The sequence below is a fragment of the Fusarium graminearum genome, chromosome 4 (assembly GCF_000240135.3).
Source record: "Fusarium graminearum PH-1 chromosome 4, whole genome shotgun sequence".
NCBI classification, from domain to species: domain Eukaryota; kingdom Fungi; phylum Ascomycota; class Sordariomycetes; order Hypocreales; family Nectriaceae; genus Fusarium; species Fusarium graminearum.
The window spans coordinates 221,773-243,472 of NC_026477.1; the positions used below are offsets into that span (position 1 = coordinate 221,773).

Below are 21,700 nucleotides of genomic sequence, written 5' to 3' on the forward strand. Positions count from 1 at the left end.
CCCATCCCCCATCATGCAGAGAGGTACAGCGCAGTGGCAAGATCATGTTACTTGTATCATGTCATTCCTTATCAAGATACCATTATCAACAACGGACTTTGCTCGGTTTTCTCTTCCAGATCCCTTTCGGAAGCGACAGTGTTGAGCAGCAGATCACGACATGGAACATGTGACATCCCTCATCAGAACTCAACGTCAGCACCAACACCCAGCATGTTTTATTACAGAAGCAGTGAAACTCAACCGGTCAAAAGTGTCAATAATGCGAGGCAAAGAAAATGAAGGGGGTCGCAGGTCGCTGTGCATATGTACAGTCATGCCGTGTCACACCAAGCGTGTACACGTCCCCTGAAGCTCCCTTCCTACACGAAGCCGACGAACTGCACACATGCAGAGGCGTTGCAGGCGCAAGACGAATAGCCAATTTTGGCCTCGTGTCGGTACTACCCAAACCATGCTTTTTGGCTGATGGGTAACGGTGCGTCGGGTTGGAAGCTGTATGGGCTTCAATATGGGCAATTCGGATGGCGCATTTCCGGTCGAATCGGTCAACGAATGTGGCATTCGTTCGGCTTATGGCATTGGGACATTATCTCGTCGCTGCGGTCAAAATCCGGGGTGCATGAGATGATGATAAGGAAGAGTGATCATCGTATGGCAGCTGGTGTTCATTGGCCTTGCTTCACCGAACGTTGGCTGTCGTGATCGTTCAAAACACCAACGCCACGTTCCTAGATACCCTAGACATGTACACAGCGACGACACGAGCAGCGGCATATGCTACGACAAAGATTGGTGAGCTGCCACTCGAGTGCCATTCAGTGCCTGCCTCCACCGACACACACTGCGGTCGTCAATCAGCAACTCGTTATCTATCGCAGTGATACAGCATCCAATTACTACTAGCGGGTCTCGCCTTCAAGTCGCCTCTGTGAGGAATCAGTCATATGGCCCGGGCCGTTTCATATGGGTGTGAAGACGAGATCTAGAACTGGTCAGATACGCACTTCACAGCACGTCTTAGCGCATCGAACTGTTCACCGGCCGCCAGTCCGACTGTGCATTGAAGGCTCGGACGGGGCAAAGCTACGGAATCTGGGGTACTGGAAGAGTCCGCTGTGGGTGATTTGTCATTCTGCTCTGGCACATGGCACGAGCCCGTTGTCGCAATGGTTCCCCCAAGGTAGTGTGCATCAGATCTCAGTTTGGGGTTACCCTATAACTGGACGAGTGAGGCAGACGGGGCGCAACAAAGTTTACATGGAGAGAGATAAGCTCCGCCATTGAGACAGAGCGCCTCCGAGGGACGGTACGATACTGCTGCTCTGTCACGCAATGAATTGACGAGAGGGAGTCAGTTGACATGCAAGAAATGCACGATACAGCAGCAAGACACAGCGGGAAGGTGTCTCAGGCGTGCATTGCATGTAACTGTACTGTACTGTACCTACAGTAAGGACAATTTGAAGACTGCAAAGCAGAGATGCATGGCTGAGGCGGTGAACAAGTTGCCGAAGCTTTGAGCGTTTCCCAAGGGGTTACAAAGTGTCGAGCACACAGAGAGAGTCCCCTACAACCGTTGAGATTTGTGGTGTGCGTGGCTTGCAGTGGTGGTGGCTCACCTCTCACCCGATGTGATGCTGGATGCCCACCACCAAACACGCTTAACAAAACTCTCCAGGTTTGTTTCCACCTCCACGTCCCTACTCCTACTCTGGGGCGGGCGCTTGAAGTTGAGGGGGAGGGGCACAACTCTCTTGTATTGCGTGAAATATTGAACAATAATGTATCACGAATGGTAACAATTACGTAGGATACGAGCCAAAGAGGATAAGGATGAGGGATATTGCTGTGTATGGAGACAGAGATGACAAGCCACCGCAGACTATTAAGCCGCTCAAAACCTCTACGACAGGCTCCTCTTTGTGTGCTATGGCACGCTGCAAGTCATGTCGGGCGGCTACTGTATTCCTCTCTGACTCTCTATCACCTTCCTAGCCAAAATGAAGGAATCAAACTGCGGCTCATTCACAAGGGGGATTGCAAAGTGGATATGTTTGATGAATGGAGCTCCATATCGAGGAATTAAGAGGCTCTTGTACGATCAACACAATGGATGGATCCCAGCGGTGCTCGGCCGCCAGACCAGGACAAGGGCTCCCTACCTAACAGTGTAGGACTAACTACTACAGTCACTAACACTGGCTCCAGCATCAATCATACCTTGTAGAGGATAAAGCTTGGCGTGCAATTGGCAGTGAGCAAGCAAAGCAAAGCAGAACTGAAGCCAAAGAGACAGTGAGTGTAACCGTGCAACCCCAGCAAATTGGCCCACTTCCCATCCTCGACTATTTTGTAGTTTTAAACGATTCGCATACTATACTTCGATGCTGATGCCTTTGCTACGTACGTCATTGAGCATTCGTTTCCACGACGTTCGTCTCAAGAGAAAGGGATAGGGAGCAATTTCTCCCCGTGGGAAAGAGATTTCAAGGGGAAACCTGGGGGAACGATGCAAAGCAGCAATCGTTTTGAGAGAGGCAGAGTATGTCGCCAGGAATAGGTAGACAGCTTTTTTTGCTCCATTTCTATTAAACGAACCGAGTTTAGACAAAGTCCCTGTGCCTGGACGAGAACAGAGGCAAACTATCCATAACAGAACAAGTTTTGCTGATCAATCGCCCGAGCCTCAAGATGGTGGTGTGCAACCATCTCGAACGAGAGAACAAAGATGGTGCCTTGCCCTGGAGATTGTATGTACTGTAACTGTAGGCGTTGCTTTGCTTGGGTCAGGTTTGGCCAAAAGTACCCTGCCCACAACCCTCGTCAATGTGGAGTGAGCAGAGAAGCGATAATAGACGAGGTCGCGCAATCGTTGAGAAGAAGCTCTGGAATTAGGCTACCTAGTCTAATTTACTTTACAGTAACTCGCTCTGTACGGTATGCCGGTTTCAACAAAGCCAATGCGGCTTGGCTTCACCGGATGGTTTCTTATCTGACCGACTGCTGTTGCAACAGGGGGAGAAGGCAATAAGTTGGAGGGCAGGGCGAGCAAGGGTAGATCAGCGGGGATATTTAAACCAGTCGAAAGCGATGTTCAGACACATTGTCCGTGGTGTTGAGGAACGAAATGGCCGATTACCTGTTCATGGTTGGTAGCCAAGGAGCCAGGATCATGCCAAGGTGTGTGTGGGTGGAGGACGAGCTAAAGATGGGAGGGTGGGGAGCCTACCGTTGCTTAGCGAGCCATGATAACGGGTACGAGAGGGATGGAGGGGGGAGAGGAGGAGAGTGGACAGGGGGAGGAGAGGAGAGGAGAGGAAGAGGAGAAGGAGGAGGAGAAGGAGGAGGAGGGGAAGCAGTGCAGCGCAGCGCAGCAGTTGAGCTGTAGGAAGCTCGCAATGGAGTTTGCATTCTGACAAGATAATGATGAGAGGTAGTCATGAACCAATTGGTTAAATTTAAACTAACAGTCAACGACAGAACAAGAATGCTGTGCAGACCAGAACGAGAATCAGCCTTGGCAGCTGAAACGACTTGAACAGGTCTAGTTTGATGAATGCTCGCTTTAAGATAGACGACGCCCATTCCCATGGAGAGCTTCCCCGCACCATGAGTCGATTGTCCGTGGAGTGTCAAGTCAAGTCACGACCGCAGTTGTTCACTAGAACCCATGACCCTCGCTAGTAATAGTACAGATAGGCAAGGCATGCCAATTACTTGCTCGACGCAAGACCGGAGTAAACATTCCCATACTTCATCACATGAGATTCCGAAACGTCCGATAAAGCAGGTTTCTGGGAATTCCCATCACGTGTAGCATCGGGATCTTGATGTCAGCCGAGAGAGAGCAACAGCAACAGCAACAGAACAGAACAGGCATGTACTTGCGTTACTGTAGCTCTTGTTTTGTCCCGATCCGGTTAACACCGGTCTCACGAGTCGTCAGTTACTTTTGGGATGTTTAGTGCAATGCAACGAATGGTGCTCATGAGATGGTGGCTTGTCTGCAGAGTAGAAAGAGGGGGTTTTGGGTCTGGCGCGGGGTTGGAGAACATCTCGTTTCATTCATCAGTGCAGCTTCAAGAGCCGAGGTGCTTTGTATGACCGTCAGAGTATGTAACCATTCGCAGCAGCAAGGTCTCTATTCCTGTAAAGAGCATCCATTTGTAGGGTGACTTGCATCCCTCAAAGAAGACATCCGTTCAAAGAGACCCAAGACCAGTATCCCCCAACCCATTGCAGCACATACATACCTAACCACCATCACCAACTGGTGAAACTGAAGCCATCAGCATCAGCATTCTCAATGGTAAGCTGGCCCACCCGGATGGTCTTAGGTACAGTAGCCTCAGTCCGGGGCGGAAGATCCGGGGCCAGAGCGCAAGGCACGCAACCGACTTGGCCTCTGTTGGATCCCATTCCCACGGCTCTTGGGTTGATCACGGGCGCGGCGCATACATGATGATATCCACAGTCATACAACGACCAACAACGAAAGAGATACTACAGTCAAAGTAAAACACGAAGCTGATTGCAGATCACGGCTCGACTTAATCCCCCCGCATTCAAAATGATCCCATCCCCAGACTCTTGTGAGATAATGACGATAAGCAAGCGTCTGTACGAACCGTTGACCTGCAGCAGCCTCAAGAAGAAGGGGCATACGCAATGCAACGCACCGCATCGTCATCATCATCAGTTTTGTCGCTGTATCGTCTTGCATAATGAACGAGTCTGGCCGTTTTTTTACTGAACAAACTGACTGCTACATGCTTCCCCCTCACGGCGTAATTCCTTCTGATTGCGGATGTGGCTGCGTGCAATGGCGTATGTGTCTTAGGTATTTTGCACACAGATATATACGGATACAGATTCAGCGCCTCCCCCATGGTAACGTCGGTGAGGTAGTGCGCACAGTAAACTCAGTCTGGTCTGGGAGCAACGAATCCGGGGTTCAAATGCAGATTGATCTTGGTCTGGTTTGGTCCCTACAGGATGCGTGCGCGTAAAGGGTCCTTGAGAGGAACAAATCGCCACAATTAGAAAGAAAAGGGGTCCTGTTTTAACCTGCTCTACTGCTGTAATGTTCCCCTTCCCACCTGTGAGGGTGTACACAAGACCAAAAAAGGTACAACTGCACGAAGATCAAGGCGCGCGCCTCCAAATTACCACTCACCACTCACCACCCCCACACCACTCTTTCATCATGATACATACACAAGATTCTATGGCATTATCGTTGCGGAGATCAACGACGATCAGGGTAGCAGACATGAACGGGTTTGGAGGCTGGACCCTGTTTTTCTTGATCTCCCTTTGAACTTGCTGTCTCTGTCTGTAGATTTCGTCTTGTCTCGCCTCACCCACCAAGGGTCACTCACTGATGAGCGGTTTGTGGCCCCACGAGGCTTGGCTTGGCTCGGAATATGCAAAACACCAAAAGATAATCATGGATGGCAATTACGGGACATGGCATGATGAAATGATCTGAGATCCTTTCCTTTGCCCTGTCTACTCGGTATACCCTCTTTGAACCAACCCGAGAGGAGAAAGCACGAGTAACATCAGATCATCTCCATCCTCTTGGCTCTTTTTTAGTTCAACAGTCAAAAAAAGCACAGGGCATAAGGGTCCCTGTAACTGTCGAGCCGTAGCTGTGTTTGGTTCGACCCACAACACTGGTGGATGGATGTTCTGATATCAAGGGGGCCGGGGATAGTTACATTTTTTTCCTCTGCTTTCTTTTAATTCAGGGTTCTCTTGTTATTACTCACATTTAGCTGCAACGAGGAAATTCGCCCTTCTTTCCGTCTCGTCTCGTTCAGACCTGTTGCATACGTTACCCACTCGCTTGCTCGGCCGAACAGAGAGAGAGCCAGGGGGGAGCGCAGTGAGCTGAACAAGACAACAAAAAAAAAAGGTTGAATGTAACCAAATGGGACGCCTCCTTTAAACAGTGGCAAATTGCGATTACTCACAAGAAACACGCTGAAGAGTTTTTAAATATCTCAAAAAAGAAGACGATAGGGAAATGATGTTCGATCTTGGCTTGAGATAGACTTTTACGGAAAGTATTCGGCAATAATGGTTCAGGGCCCTTGGATGAGTGGCTTGAGATGAATGATGGACGACGCCATTGAAGCCATCATGCCTTGGAGATCGTCGAGTCCGTCTCACTGGCTGGTCAAAGTTCGTTCGTTCAACCCCCCAACTTCAAATCAATTAAATCGTCTCGGTCTAGACAATCTAGCCCCGTGCAGATCATCACTGCGGGTCACGAAAGTACGATTCGACTCCATTTCAATCTCGGTCTGCGACGGCCCCATCTGTTGTAGCCTATTCACTCTCTGTTGGGTTGAGTTGAGGTGATATGAGTTGAGAGTCGCCCTGAGAGCCAGAGCTCATATGGTCAATGCCACCCATGTTCTGTATCGTTTAAACATATCCCCTGCTAATGAACTGCATGGGTTTTTGCATGCTTAGCGAGACCTCGAATGCCAATCAAGCCACGGATCCGAAAAACAGTTACGGTAACTTGTTGCTTGCAGGGGGCGTCTAGTTTGTTATTGTCGATAGCTATCTATCAACTGCAAACGTAACAGTACAGACGCAAGACGCAGGAGATACTTCATTCATTTTAGCATTCGCGGGGAAGAGCATCGTTAGTGGAGAGGTAAGTACCTACAGCAAGCCAAGAGTTTGTTACTGAAACCTCAGATAAGCAAAGCAAGCCATGTATAGTTAATATGGATCTCCTCCCTCCGTTTTTAGCAACTGCAGAACAGTACTAAACTGTATCGCGCTACTCTCACCGAGGAGGGGCGGCTGCCTATCAGCCTTGTCCAATATTGAGAAGATGGAGGTAGTGTCGATATCGTACAGACAGAGTTTCCCAATTGTCTCAAACAACTAAAGGGAACAAGACGGGAGGAGAGTGTGTCGATGCGATATCGGAGCTTTATCATGTCGTCAGTCAACAAAAATGAAGAAACCTGACCATGATGAGATTAATCAGAGGCTCTGGCGTGAGAATGACATTTGAGGATGTCATGTTACACAGAGATATTCACCAATTGCTTGCTTGCGTGCTCTGCTGCTCTTCTCAGCTCATGAAGCTATCCAATCCCTGTCACATATGTGCTCTGTACTGTTGCTCTCCCGTGCGTTATCGTACGGGCAGGGGGTTGATCGGGTTCTTGCTGGGACTTCATCTCATCAACCACCAACAAGAACAAGATGAACATGTCCAATTGCATTGCATATTCCCTCCTCCCTTTGGATTCGCCATGCCAGGGCTTGTTTCTCAAACAGCCACTCTGGGAAAGACAACCCGGCGGCAGTGGCTCATACATGCATATCATGAAAAAAAAATGAAAAGAAGGGAGAGAAAACGGTTTTCTTTAGCGCTGTATACTGGGGGCTAGTTCCTTTGACGCTGAGTGCGACGCAAAGAAACGTTTCCCAAGTTGGTGTGCCACGCATACGGACCCCAGCATATTGAAACGACGTAATTGAGGCAAAGGTTTGTGGTGGGAGGATATAATATATGCGGCAGGACAGAAGGAGAAGGCAATTTTACAAAAGGGTTGATGACTGTGACTAATGAGTGGCGATGCAAAGGTCTTGGTGTTGTGCTTGGTTATCGAGCGCTGTAATATTGTTTGGATGGAAGCGAGCCGCTGTCACTTTACAGTGGCGATGGATGCCTGTCAGCAACCCGTTCAGAAGATGGTTGCACATTGAAGGACAGGGGAGTTTCTGGTTGGCTGGTGTAATTGTTCAGGGTCTCTTTAGTACTGCCCGTGTTACTGTTTCTGTAAAAAGTGAAAGTCATGGCGGTTGCGTGATGTGATACCTGAGAAATAAGACGTTGTTTAACATGTGAAGATGCAATGCAGTCAATGCACGCACTAGACTAGAGCAAGCCATGATTGGGGATATGAGATGGGCTAACCTAACGTCGCCGCACCCAACAAGCTACCAAAACTGTTAGCATTACGAGGCGCTGTAAATCATTTCATTGTTGGGTCCGCCCCAGGGCTTGACTCCCCCTAAGCTGAAAATGCCCTAGCGCATCCGTGCTCAAAAACCAAGCCCAGTCCCCCAATTCCATCTCGACTCACCCTAGAGTTATTTACTTGAACGGCGTTTTGTCTCGAAAGGAACATGTATGAATAATAATAACATGCTAGACTCGGCGGCATTTTAAAACTCGAGGCATATAATCTGGTGATGGGATGACAAGTTAAGATGTAAAAGGGTAAAAGACCTCACAATTCCCCACCACCCTTTAAACTAAGCCCGTCTGTCAGTCATACTTAGTCTCGGGGACCGTTTTGATGAAGTGAAGCTGATAACAAACGGCAGGCAAAAGGCTGTCGGACCAACATCGCTAAACCCTGGAGGTGAAAACTCTAACTGACCAAACAAAACCGCTCACGTCCAAAATAGCTGCTAGGCTGGGCTGGCCTTGACAGGAGTCCAGTCCATTCGAATCGAGTGCACAGTCCTCCCCGATATTGTGTGTGGGCGATCTGGTCCTGGGTCTGTGCATCCGTTATCTTTTCTGTTATCCATGCACGCGCTAGTCTTATCCGTTCCTCGCCATCTCTGTTACTAATCCCAATCTCTCGCTCGTCTCCGTCGCTGTGGTTTCGCTCGTAATTAACTAACCCATCGGCAAAGACAAACAAGCTCAAGGCTAACTCTGTAGTTCAATAGTACGTGGGGGAAAAAACCAAGGATCTGTCAGTCAGATAATCCTCATTAATGAAATGACATTCCGTGCTGCCGCTCGAAGCGAGAAATATTACTCTATCATGGGCATGGCTCAACTCCAAACCGTTATTGATCCAAGTCCCTCTCTATTCGTCAGATCATGACAGTAACCCTCTTGACTAAGCTGGCCAGACCATCATCTCATCTGGGAATGGTGCAATCTGCATTGCAGTACCTAGGCAAAGACAAACCGCCATCGTCTACGAGCTATTGGCGCTTGCTTCTGAGGGGGAATGGTGACAGAAAAGCGGTCTCGTTGACTCTCTGCTTACGAGAGTCTTGTAGTCAAACTGAATCATGAGTCTCAACTGGACACTGCCGGCGGTCAAGATCATCATCTAGTGTTTCTTCTTTTTGCACGCGCACAATCATTGTGTTTACAAGTTCATCTCACAAAGTGCCAGTCCAGTCCAGTTGGAGGAGGAGAAGGCTGTGTCTGCGTCTACGTCTGCGTCTGTGTCTCTCTCTACCCCAACACCCCCCACCAGACAGACGCGAACAGGCGGTCGGTTTGTTTTCTGTGTCAGATCAACCAAGACAAGACACGCCACGAACGTTGAGAAAGAAAGATTTTTTTTTTACTCAAGAGCAGGAGGGGCATTTGCATCTGCATCTGCATCTGCATTTTTTTTTCTTATTGTTGTCTTGCGTCTCAGTGCCACTTTTCCCCATGCCTTTGGGCATTTCGCTGCTCGTACAGGGAACCACAGTGGGAACAATTGCCAACGGGCTACAGGCATCGTGAGACGTGGGCAGACCTGGGGGAGGCTAGTCCAGCTCCCATTGGAAGAGATGCAGGTAACTGACTGATGGACGGGCCAAAAACGAACTCGGATCACAATTTGTATCACGGCATGACATGACATGGCATTGACAAGGGCACTCTTCTGGGCAGCAAAGCATGTACTATGTGGCCAAGACGGACACCTGTCTCTCTCCTGCGATGCAGTAGATCCGTTGTGTTGCATTCAGCGAAATTAAGAACAGAAAAGTATGGGGTTTAATAGACAACTGTACTGTTGATCATGGTCCAGATGCTTCGAGACTTGTCTTGTTCGCGTGGTGAGACAATGAAAGAATGAGCGCGTGGTTTCTGTGACGACATACGTCATTGACTACGACCAACCGTGTCACGACATGTTTTGTACATTCTGGGGCCTTTTTTTGCTCTTCTTCTTTTAGCCGCTTCCTACTATGCTATCGACTTTAAGCGAAGCCATTCATTCATATTCATTCGTTCCATGCAGATAATCATGTCCAAAACGTCCAATCGCTTGGTCGGTGCTAATTCCCACAACGACTCCATCTGCCGGAAGCACTGGCCTCGTTTCTTCTTTTTTTGGTCAAGGTAAAAAAAAGGGTGCCCCGTGCTTTTGGGAATTTTTGTTGTGTTTTAAACAAGGGGCTCTGCCTTGGATTTTGGAGGCTCAAAAAGGAACAAGGACTCAGGACTGCGCTGTAGCCAAGGGGGCGTTTAAAACGCCATGGGCTTGGTTGCGATGGGAATGGCGTCCGTTATTGCCGTACAGTGTAATCGAGTCAAGTCGAGTCGGTGAGTGCATTGAGTTTTTGCTGCGGTAGGATTACTGGTAATTGCTATTCCTTCTCATCGAGATTCATATCGAGGAATGCTACTTGCTTTTCCATCTGCCGAAGTCGATAACAATCTCTTTTATTTTGCGTATTCTGCCTTGATTCTTTCGGCGCGCGCGCGCGTGTCCGGAAGATACGGAGCGGACCAAGCGGGAGTTCAGTCAGTCAAGGACAGGGCCGCCGCGATAGTTACCTTTTTCTCTTTGCTCACGGAAAAAGATAGAGAGACAGCTGAAGCGTACCTAACTTTAGTAGCTACTAGTCATCGAGGCTAAACCGTTAATCGTCTGGGGGGCTTGTTCAATGGAACTCTGTCTTGTGTGTGTCACTGAGAAAGAAAACTCCACCTTGATTGAGTCTGAGAGCGAGAAACCCACAAACATGGATGTCACCTTTTTCCTCAGTCTCAGTCTCTGGCTCTGGCTCTGGCTCTGGCTTCTTTCTCGCTTACCATTCGGAAAAGACCGTGCTCTACATGAAATTACGGAGTACGATCACAGTAGCCTCAAAGCTTCAAAATTTCATTCCTGGGCGATTTCGTCATCATGGAGATGATGATGATGGAAACAAGACGTAGTATGTATGCAAGCTGAGATCAGCCTCGTATGCTTTTGTCCCCTTTGCCTGCGCCCAGCATCCCATATCCATTTGTTTGTCTTCTCCAATCGCTGAGACAGAAATGCCCTGCCTTTGACCGACTGCAAAAAAATGAATGCACCACCAGAGTGAAAAAAGGGCTTGGAGCAAAGAATGCTACGAGTACCTTGGCGTGCACCATGGTTATCTGTGATTCGATGATCTGACTGACATCCCACCCCCGGGCCTTGGAAACGACGAGACTAAGACCAAAAAGGGAGTGCGCCGAAAGAGAGAGAGAGAGAGAGAGCAGAAGAAAAAACAGACTCGATTGTTGGTTGGTTGCTGTTTGTTCCTGTTCCCGATGGTCCTTGGTCGCTGTGTGGCTTCACGATCCTGTGTCTCTGTTGGGTTGGGATATCTGAATCCTCACCATAACAACTGTTTGAGACTGAGGATTTGTTTGAAGGCATATGTTTCTCATTTTTTTGGTATCTTTTTGCATGCATGTAGGTCTTTTAATTGTAGTCGCGTCTCTCGTTACTCCAACACTTGTTCTCTACTTCTCTTTCTTACTGTTTTCAGCTTCTTGATGCAACACCACGAATTGATCTGATCGCAAAAGGTCAGCCTCGTTCATTCATCCATTCATTCGTACAATAAACCTTCTTTTTAAATCGTTACCTTTTGCTCCTTTCTTCTTACTTTCTCTAATTATTATTACCATCGGGGTTTGTCTTCATCCTTTATTTGACGGTTCATACCAGATGCTACTTTGACAACAGTCGTTTCTGTATCGTCGCAACCAACGACACCAATAAGCTGTAAAGGCCCCATCATCAATCAATCAGCCCGCCCATTCAATTGTGTGTGTGTATCTTTTTTTTAATCATCAAGTCGACAACCAACCACCACCACTCTTCATCCAAGAGCAGCCATTGCTAAAGTTTCCGCCCGGCGCATCCTCAAACCGAAAAGCCCCAACCAGACTAGGCCCATCATACCCATACCCATACCCTTGCTCATCAGCAAGTCCATGCTCTCGTAGCATTTTGGGGATCTCCGCTTACAGAAATCTATCTGACTTGGCCTTTTTTTATCGGTCGATACGGATACTCATCTAACGCTATCGTGACTGCCTTGCTCAGATCATCTCCACTTGGTTTCAACATCAGTCGAAAGAGGACCTCATATCATTCACATTCATTCTTTACAGCAGCATCACATCAAGTCACTATATGCATAGAGGCCCAGCCGAGATATTCCCCACGCTCATACAGGAAGCAAGACAGAAAAAAAAAGAACTCGCCTCTTGCCATCTCCTATGTTTTCCGCCATCTGACGTTTTTTTCTGCAAACTATCTCCCCTGCAACCGCTTCTTTGTGTACTAGATCCGGCAATCATCAGCAGGAGGCAACATCATAACATCTGTTGACAGACTTGGGATGGGATTTTCATTAATCTTATAATTATAATTCTTCTTCAACACAGATACAAAAGCACTTTGGGTTTCCAAGAGGCTTTTCTGCTACTGTAAAGCAAGCAGTAATCGGCAGACGCCAAACCCCGCCGCCATCGCAACCCAAAAACAACGCCAATCTTGTCTTCATCCACAACACCAACACCAACAAGACGCCTTCTTTATCTCTCTTCCCGTCTCATTACGGTTTGGAGGGGCTTTCTCCTCTTTTTGCCTCCCTCCGCCTCAAAAGGTCAAGAAGCATCAATTCACGCATGTTAAAAAGGCCTCTCTGTTGAATTAACTGAGTCGTCTGCATCTCGGCGTTTCTCTTGACAACTCTCTCCACCACTCCATCCCATCCCCATCCCCATCCCCATCTCCATACTCTTTCTTTTCCCCCATTCCCACCCCACGGGCGAAACGTCTCTACAATATTTGTGGTCTTTGTTCGTTCGCTTCCGGTTGACCCCCGCCAAAAGCCGATGCAACGAAGAAGTCTTTTGAGAGAGTTTATCGACTGGATACAACTGTAATATTACTGTTACTGTTACTGCAACTGCACTGCATTTGAGTAGAGTCTGTCTGATACAACATCACAAACGGTACGTTCAAAAACACACCTCGTAAGTGCAGCACAGCATCAACATGATGACACCCCCTTCCCTTGCCTTGCCTTTCTCTCAATTCACTCTCTCCAAAACCCTACCCTACCCATCCCAACCAAAAAAAAGCTCGTTAGCTCTCTTATCCCACACCCTGGGCGGCCTGCAACTCAAATCCTGCCCCATCCTGCCCCATCCCTGCCGTTTAGCACCCACCACCCATCCCAATCCTAATCCCTCTGCAACTCTACCACTACCACTACCACCTACCATCAGACGGCCCATGCCTACGCGGCTCTCAACCTTGTCGTGCTAGTCCATGCCGCTCAGTCCGGCCCCGGCGCTGCCCTCACACCTCACTATGCCTCCATGGGACAAGTACCCAAGAGGCCAAGGCAGTCGAAGCGACAAGGTCAGGTCAGGTCAAGCAAACCAGAAAAATCGTACTAAGAGTTTCGTACCTTGGTTTTTTTTTAATTGGGACCTGGCCTGAGAGGGATGGCAACTGGACAAAACACTCAAAACCACCTGCTCCCCGCAGCCATCTTATCCTCGATTCCTTTCAGCATCTCCACCCCCAGCTCTGATTGCTGTCAACGAGTTTACGACGCCCCAAGAGAAAGAGACTGATCGATTTACTGACTATAGTATCATCAGCAGGAAAGCCATTTGTTGTTTTTGTTGTCTTTGGTTCATTGTTTGCATTTTTCCATTTGATGTCCACGTCCTCCTCATCATCATCAACACCAACATCAACGTCCATCTCAACGAGCCTCCTCCTAATCCGACGACTACCGCTGTCCCTCCTGTTCAACGTTCATCTCGGAACCACCTGCAGTATCACTTCACTGTGATACCTTGGCCTCATCGACATAACCGACCGTCAATCAATTCCGACTGTTCCTCGTGGATCACACATTTGCTCTGTTGCTGGAATATTGCCAGAGCATTTTCCACGTCTTGGAGTCGACAAGTTTGTTTGTTTCTTGTTCTCTTCTTGGTGTGCGCATTGATCAATCAATCGTGTAAGTTGTGGCACTAACCAACCCACCAACCGAACCCACTGAACCCACTGAACCCACTGAACCACACTGCACTGCACTGCACTCACTGTGCTCCCTGTAATACTCGCCAGCACAGCATTACCCACTGCGAAGCACAGCCCTCCTGTTTGTCCGTTTCTCGTTACAAACTGATTACAAAAAACTTTCACATCATATCGTTGCCCGTTTTCATTTTTGTAATCATTGGAAAACAATCCGTGATCATTTCTTGGATACTTCTCATTCCTTCTCTCTTTTTTTCTCGTCTAAATATGCATCGCCACAAAACTTCCCTGTTTCTTAACCATGCTAATCAGTACCTTCCCCATTATTAGACCTGATCTCGATCAACGCTTGCCTTGATCTACATCGACAGCGCTAGGAGTAAAAACTCCATCGCACCCAACGTCAATCCTCCTCTCGCAATAACTTTCAGTCTCATCTCGCTCGAGACGAGAAGTTCATCAACCTTATCACCCTTAGTTGATTCTTTCTTACCTCCACGTGGTGAAGCTCCTGGGAATTCTCTCCTGCTTCCACGGATAAACCTCCTCCTCCTCTTCCTCACCTTCTAACCCCACACACAACCTTGGGAATGCCTTACACGCCGCCCTCCCACCGATCTCCTGCCTCGTCAGCCCCTACATCACCTGTAGCGAGCCGGCGGTCGTCACTACAATCGAGCCCGAGACCTAGCCTACCACGATCTGCCTCATATCTTACAAAGCATCGACGAACACCTTCAGCCTCTGCTCTTAGCGATGGATCGACAGGGACGCTGACACCGCAGGGAACATCGGAGGATCTCAAGAGCATGGGTACAGCAGTTCCTTCAAGCGTTCGCCAATCACCACCACCCGTGACAGACGAGCGCACCATGCCCATGGGTGCTATCATCTCACCACCTGACTCTGCTTCCTCCGGTAGTGACGACGAGGAGCAAGGTCCCCAAATCAGAGGACGAAAGCTCGACAAGGCTCTACGAGATGCCGTCAGCCAAATCCCCATGCAGCGCACATCATCTCCTGAGCGAACACAGATTAAGCATCAAGACAGCACGGAAACATTGCAGCTTCGACCCCGCAAGGAGAACATGCACCTCAGCTTCAGCACAAGTGCTCTTGGTGACCTTGCCAAGGGACGCAAGATGGGCCATGTTCGCTCAGCTACCGAGCCCAACGCTGGTCTAGGCAAGTCTGTCGACAACTCACAGTCAGTATCAGAGGAGGAGACCGATGAGGACTTGCTTAAGAAGCCTCAAATGGTCCGCAAGAAGTCTGGTGAGCTTGTTCGACCTGCACTCCGCCCCTCTTCACGCCGTCGCCCCTCAAGCATGCCTGGTACCCCCATCTTCTCCAAGGCTGTTCACTTCGACTCCCATCTTGAGCACGTCCGCCACTTCCTTCAAGTGGACCGACCTCTCGCTGTGAGCGCTGGCTCTTCACCCATTGACAGCTACGAGAGTGATACTGAGTATCCTTTCCCTGGCAATGGTAAGCAGACTGCTCGTGCCCCTCCTTTCGAGTGGGAGATCCTCACCACCAACTTCCCTCACGACTCTGCGGCTCGTAAGTCGTTGCCTGTTCGCCTTGAGAAGGTTTGGCTCTCGGCCGATCAGAAGAGTCTTTTGGGTTCAGTGGCTGTTGCCAACATTGCCTTTAACAAGGCTGTTACATGTCGCTTCACCCTGGATTACTGGAAGACCACCTCGGAGGTCGCCGCCGACTACAGCCACGAGATCCGCCCTCGGGAAACACCCCTTGGCCATGACCGCTTCACCTTCTCCATCAAGCTTGCCGACACCGCCAACCTCGAGTCCAAGACCCTGTTCATCTGTGTGCGATACACAGTCAACGCACAGGAGTACTGGGACAACAACGCCAACTCTAACTTCCAGGTCGACTTCCGCAAGAAGCATCTCCCTATGAATGGCAAGAACAACTTCCAGGGCGCTTCTTCTCGTCCGGCCAACGGTCTCCCCCGGAGCAACCGACGCACCAGCAACGCCAACGCCCCTCGACCCAAGTCGATGCCTGTTGGCTTCGGTGAGTTTGGTGATGACGCGAAGCTCAACTATGATCAGCCCATCCACGAGTTCCTCGGCGAGTCTGAGAACAGCACTGGTGGCCTTCGCCTCAAGTCCAAGTCGGCCGGTAACCTGGCTAGCGACAACCTCTCTAAGGACTTTGGCTCCCCCAGTGGCCTTGCCTTCTCCAACCGCTACGACTTTGGTGCTTCCCTCAGCGCCGCCGTTCAGGCTGCCAAGGAGAAGGAAGCCTCTCAGGACAAGGATGGTCTTTACATGAAGGCCAACGTCCGAAGTCCCAAGCCCATCCTCACTGTCCCTGAGCCTACCTCTACCGTTAAGAGCCCGACCATGGCTACCGGGGCTACCGGAGCTACCTCTCCCAACTCAACAATCTCCAGCTCCTCGTACGAAGAGCTGGTTAACAAGTACTGCTTTGTACGTGCCCCCGAAGTCCGCCCTGCCTCACCCATCGCTTCCGGTGCCCGTCGCCCATCCCTTGTGCGCCAGAATCGTAGCATCATTCACCCCGCCCATCGGGATGGCACGGCAATCCAGAAGCAAAATGAAAGAGTTGGTTACTAACAGTGTTGTTGCAGTTTGGATCGAAGCAGTCGAGCCCCAGCCTGATGGACGGTACCCTCAGTGGTGCTCGCTTCGACACCGCCACCGCTGGCAACCATCGCCACACGACCTCGCTTGGGAGCCCCAACGGATACAGCCATCACGCCGGCCCCGCAGCTCACCATACCCTCCAGTTGGGTGGTGCCTTCAGCCCACAGTCGGGCCCTTCAACACCAAAGGATGGCTTCCGTGCCAACAGTGCATCGCCCACCCCGAGACCCTCTGCCACAGCACGGTCGGCTTCACCTGCCTTTGTGACCTTTGATGGTACCCCATCTAAAGACCTGTCGTACCATGTCCAACAGCAAATGATGGACCGGTTTCCCTGGTCGGGCGATGGCCATGCCGCCACGGCGATCCGAGGATAGGAACATGTCGCCGACCGTGGCATGAGGTTGAACTGTTCATGATCCACCAACAACACTACACCAAGAATGTATTGCTACCTCGACATTAATACACCTCACACATTGGGCATCAACACAGCTCGCCTGTTGCCCCACATCACTACTCTACCTGGCTGTTTGACCCGAAACAGCACGAGCCTTTGATCAACGATTGATGGATCATTGGAACTCTCACACTGCTTACGGCCACAATTGTTTGGCGTTTATGGAATTGGACTTGTGCAAGCCTGGCATGGCGAGCCGGGCATCCGCATTGGAGTTTGGGGGATTTGTTTTACCTGCGAGTTCTGTTTTCTTTCCTCTTTGCTATCGCGGAACACCACCGCCTTTGTTTTACTCTGCTGTTTTAATCATTGGATCCATGTCTGGTCGCCTCAATCTATGACTGCTCTCCGTTGACCGGACAGAGGCGGTCTTAATATGGATTGGGTGTGCAACAGAATGACCTTGCTTTATTTGTATTTACGCAGATGGAGAGCGAAGCCTGGTTTTACGCGTGTCACGATGTCGCCGAGAGTGCGTTCTTTGTGCGCCTACAACGATGACTTTATTGAATGCGAAGACTGTACAATGGCGCAGGGGAAAAGGGAAATGAATTGCTACTGATTGATTTGGGAATGGAAACAAAAAGTTTGCTTCCTTGCGAGGAATGCAATGCAATGGATTTGTGTCTTTTGGAAGGAGGAGTCGGTCATAACAGATATACATTATACTATACACAAGCTGCCAGAATGCAATGCAGGTACAGCTTAAGAGAATCATTTTCCCTCAATTTGTTTTTGTCTTGATGTGATTAATGTGAATGTGAATGAGTTTGTCATGAATACGATGAGCCGCGATAAGACGGAGATGCAGAGTTCTTGGCGGAGTTGGCCGCTCGGCAATCTTGGTTTGGCGGTAACGGAGCGCCACCGTACTTGTCGATTGGTCAGACCGTAGGGAGAAAGTTTCGGTCTGGACTTGCTTATCAACGGTCTTATCATCGCTTCAACACAGCCCCGTGCATGGTTGCTTGGCTGATGGTGATAGCTTGGGGGTGTGAACATTTGAACAATGGAGTCATTAGAAATGGACGATGGAGATGTATCAGGGTCTGTTCGGTTGCGTGGTTGCCCGTGTCTATTTCCAGCGTTTTCGCTTCTGTAGCGATTGGCCCGCCCGCTAACCTAGCACCGCTGTCAACTGTACTGTAGGGGTGTCTTTCACGGGCGCGAGCGAGAACTGGGATAAATTGAAGATGTGTTGACCAATTAATTCTTCAAGGCGATAACACTGGATTACAGGCTATCATTCCACCTGTGTCTTGTATTCAGTGGAATTACTCTTGTGATGTGCTTGACGTTGGTTGAAATGGCTCTATAGCAGCTTACAGTGTCTTACATTGTCTTACCGTGTCTTACAGTGGCTTACAGTGATTGACTGCCTGAAACCAGTCCACAGGGCTGACGTCATGCCACCTCAGCTCCCCTCCAACTTGGAGGCCCTCAACTCAGCCCAGTCCCAGTCCAGCTTCAGCTCCTACTCAAGCTCAAGCTCCATCTACAGGCGTTAAAGCCAAACATTACCAAAATAACCTTATTTTCCATTAACCATCCTACGAAATGTCCTCCCGCGGCGTCCCGGAAGTCCTCTTCAAAAAGGTTGACGAGTACGTTGACTCTCTCGCACCTCAGATCCAACCCCGCATCACGACAGAGCTCGAAACCTTTCAGCAAAAGACAATCGACAGTCTCGAAGACAAGGTCGTCGACGCCTTTCGCTCCTTATTCGACAAGGACAAGAAACCTTCTGATAGTCGAAGCCTAGACGACAATGCGCCCGATGCCTACGGTGGCCAGTCGTTGCCTTTCGCTGACGAGATTGCTAAGCTGACGCGCAGCTTCACCAAGATTACAGACGAGGCGGGCGATGATCTAAGGGACATTTTTGACATCACTGAGGGACGCGGTGGGGGAGGTGATGAGACGAGATCTCGTGGCGGGGGCGATTCTTCTCGTGGCGGTGCGAAAGGTTTCCTTTCGTTTGCCATTGATGCTGTGCAGGACCATCTCGAGAACAACAGCGGCAAAGGCTCTGGAGGCCCGGGTTTCGAACTCGACGGTCTTCTAGGCGTCCTTAGCGGCACCGTCAAAGACGCAGCGCGCAACCCCGAAGAGAAAGCCCGTCTCATCAGTCCCGAGATCAAGGAACAGGTCGGCGCCAAGCTTCGAGAACAGCACGCTCCCATCGCCGAACAGTTTACACGCATCGCTCTCGACCACATCAAGCGCTGGCTCCGAGGAAATACAAGTACAAGGGACCTGGGAGATGGTGTCAAGGGCGAGATTGAAGATCAAGTCAAGGATCTCGTCAAGGGCCTTGGGGGACTGTTTGGGAACAAAAAGTCTAACGAGGGCTCTGCGAGGGGCTTTGGCGATAATGATCGTGATGGGGAGCGTGCTGATGGGGATGGCGAGAGTGGGGGTTTCTCAAAGGTTATTAGCGACAAGCTCAGTACGGGAATTGCACGAGTCCACCGTGAAGTCCGTCTCGAGTTCCGAAAGATCCTTGGTGGTATTGAGAAGCAGCTCTTTGAGCTTCTGCCCGATTCATTCCAGCGTCCTCTAGAGAAGATCCTCGGTGGTAACCCCTTCGACTCGCAGCTGGACCGCGACGCTGGGGGCTCTGCAGACCGGGGTTTTGGAGATGACATCAAGGCGAAGCTCGTCAACAAGATCCGCGGTCTTGTACGAAAGGTGCAGGAGACGCTGCGCGAGAGTATCCTTGGTGTAGTGAACGGTGGTCATCGCAAGTTTGAGCGTCAGAGTTGGGTGTTTGTACAGAACATGGTGGAGCAAAAGGTGCAGAAGTACCTGCCCAAGGTCAAGATCTCTGTGCCTGACGATATCGGAAATGAGGGTGTTAGTGTTGGAGCGCCTGCTGCTGGGAACCTTGGTGGTGCTAATCACCCTGTGCCGGCTGAGCAGGGTGGGCAGTATGGACAGCAGCCGTATAATCCTCCTTCGCAATTCCAGCAGGATCATCGACCTGAGCATCAAGGTCAGGATTATAGGCCTCAGAGTCAAGAGTATAGACCTCAGGGACATGACGAGTACCGACCACAGCAGGGCCAAGACTACAGACCTCACGATAGTCAAGAGTACAGGCCTCAGCAGAGTCAAGAGTACCGTCCCCAAGGACACGACGAGTACCGACCACAGCACGGCCAAGACTACAGACCTCAACACCAAGAGGGATACCGACCTGATGAGTACAGACCCCAACAGCATCAATCACAGCAAGACTACCGCCCCGATCAGTATCCCCCTCCGCCACAGCAGCACCAATCTGGTGGCTACAACCAAGGCTACCAACAAGACCAAGGGTATGGACAGAACAGAGGAGGGTACGACCAAGGTCAAGACCAGGGATACGGAAACAACCCGCGCTACTGAGAAGGGTGACTCTCTGATACGCACTCCCGGCGGAAATGATCACGTCTGGTGGTGCCTACAGCGGCATTGTATTTGCGCTACAAAAGTTACAGCATGGCGATGCCAGATAGATGGCTTGACAGATTGATGAGTGACGAACAAACCTTATACCTGCCCATCCACAGCTCTCTCCTCCCTCGTCAATGCAATCGCTGTTCTAGAACTTCTCGTATCCCACTTATGTCTGAGCGTTAACCGAACAAAGCCAAGATCCTTGAGTTTTCCGTTCCATACCGAGACCCTGGATCGCCGCAACCCCACAACAGCGCATGTCGTGATACGGATATCATCAGATCACCTACTCTTCAATCTAGTTTCGTCCAGGGTCCAATCCACCATGTGAGAAAGTCTGCTTCAGCACTGTCCCAGTAGTCTCCGTGTCATCCCGGGAGTATCACATGGTTCATTGACCCTGCGTCAAGATAACGTAGTACTTGGGGTGGTCTGATCTAAAGAGAGCTACCATGAGCCATGATATGATCTTCCGGGAGCCCACGTGCAGACAAACTTCGTCAGAATGACATGGTAATTGACGGTTTTTAACCTCGGTAGACAATCGTGAATGGGGTTTTGTATTCGGGCTTGGCCATGATATGATGCGGAGAGGATAACGGCTTTGTTAGAACCACGGTGTTCTGGGTTCAGGGTCCTTGGTTCATCTGTACTCTTCGTGTAGATGGGGTGCGAGTATGAAGGAGGGCTGAGACCAAGGCTGGGATGAGATTGTGCATGGTAGAGTTACGTCAATGGGAGTTGAGATCTGTCTGATCGGGGTGCTGTGGAGTGGATGTGTGGTTGCCGTGAAGTTCTTCGGAGGAGCGGATGGGATTGAGGCAAGCGAGGCGATGGCGTTGACCTGGGGGCCTTTTTTGTAGGGCTCATGGTAGACGTAGGGCAAGACTGGACAAGTCCGTTAGATGAGAGACGCAATTGATGCTGGTAAACATCATCAGCGACGTGGTCTTGTCTAAGGTCAATTGATGGTCGTTCGCAAAGACGGACTACTGGGTTGAAGCCAGCCATCAATTGTTCAGAAGCTAGCCGTCAATTGTTCAAGCTTATAGACGAACTAGACGTCAACTTTGCTCTATACTGTAACCTGCTCATTCTCT

General features: G+C 49.9%; 4 protein-coding genes across 4 annotated transcripts; 2 read left to right on the forward strand and 2 right to left on the reverse strand.

Moving 5' to 3' along the window:
* Positions 1-3,228: 3,228 nt before the first annotated feature.
* On the reverse strand, positions 3,229-3,594 carry FGSG_12931 (uncharacterized protein; the record flags this gene model as incomplete). Its single annotated transcript, XM_011327798.1, has 1 exon — positions 3,229-3,594. One exon carries the CDS (start codon positions 3,592-3,594, stop codon positions 3,229-3,231), a length of 366 nt encoding a protein of 121 aa, XP_011326100.1.
* Positions 3,595-7,118: 3,524 nt separating this feature from the next.
* On the reverse strand, positions 7,119-7,484 carry FGSG_12932 (uncharacterized protein; the record flags this gene model as incomplete). Its single annotated transcript, XM_011327799.1, has 1 exon — positions 7,119-7,484. Exon 1 carries the CDS (start codon positions 7,245-7,247, stop codon positions 7,119-7,121), a length of 129 nt encoding a protein of 42 aa, XP_011326101.1. The 5' UTR covers positions 7,248-7,484.
* Positions 7,485-13,994: 6,510 nt separating this feature from the next.
* FGSG_06493 (uncharacterized protein) lies at positions 13,995-17,873 on the forward strand. Its single transcript, XM_011327800.1, has 3 exons — positions 13,995-14,040; positions 14,394-16,522; positions 16,684-17,873. The coding sequence occupies exons 2-3, from the start codon at positions 14,654-14,656 to the stop codon at positions 17,074-17,076; spliced, it is 2,262 nt and encodes a 753-aa protein (XP_011326102.1). The 5' UTR covers positions 13,995-14,040; positions 14,394-14,653; the 3' UTR covers positions 17,077-17,873.
* Positions 17,874-18,716: 843 nt separating this feature from the next.
* Positions 18,717-20,549, forward strand: FGSG_06494 (uncharacterized protein; the record flags this gene model as incomplete). Its single annotated transcript, XM_011327801.1, has 1 exon — positions 18,717-20,549. The coding sequence occupies one exon, from the start codon at positions 18,717-18,719 to the stop codon at positions 20,547-20,549; it is 1,833 nt and encodes a 610-aa protein (XP_011326103.1).
* Between the last annotated feature and the right edge of the window lie 1,151 nt (positions 20,550-21,700).

Bases quoted from the DNA above. Each gene is read 5' to 3' on its own strand.
- FGSG_06493 (XM_011327800.1), top strand. From the start codon at position 14,654: ATGCCTTACACGCCGCCCTCCCACCGATCTCCTGCCTCGTCAGCCCCT. The intron at 16,523-16,683 runs GTACGTGCCCCC...GTGTTGTTGCAG, and splicing joins TGGTTAACAAGTACTGCTTT to TTTGGATCGAAGCAGTCGAG.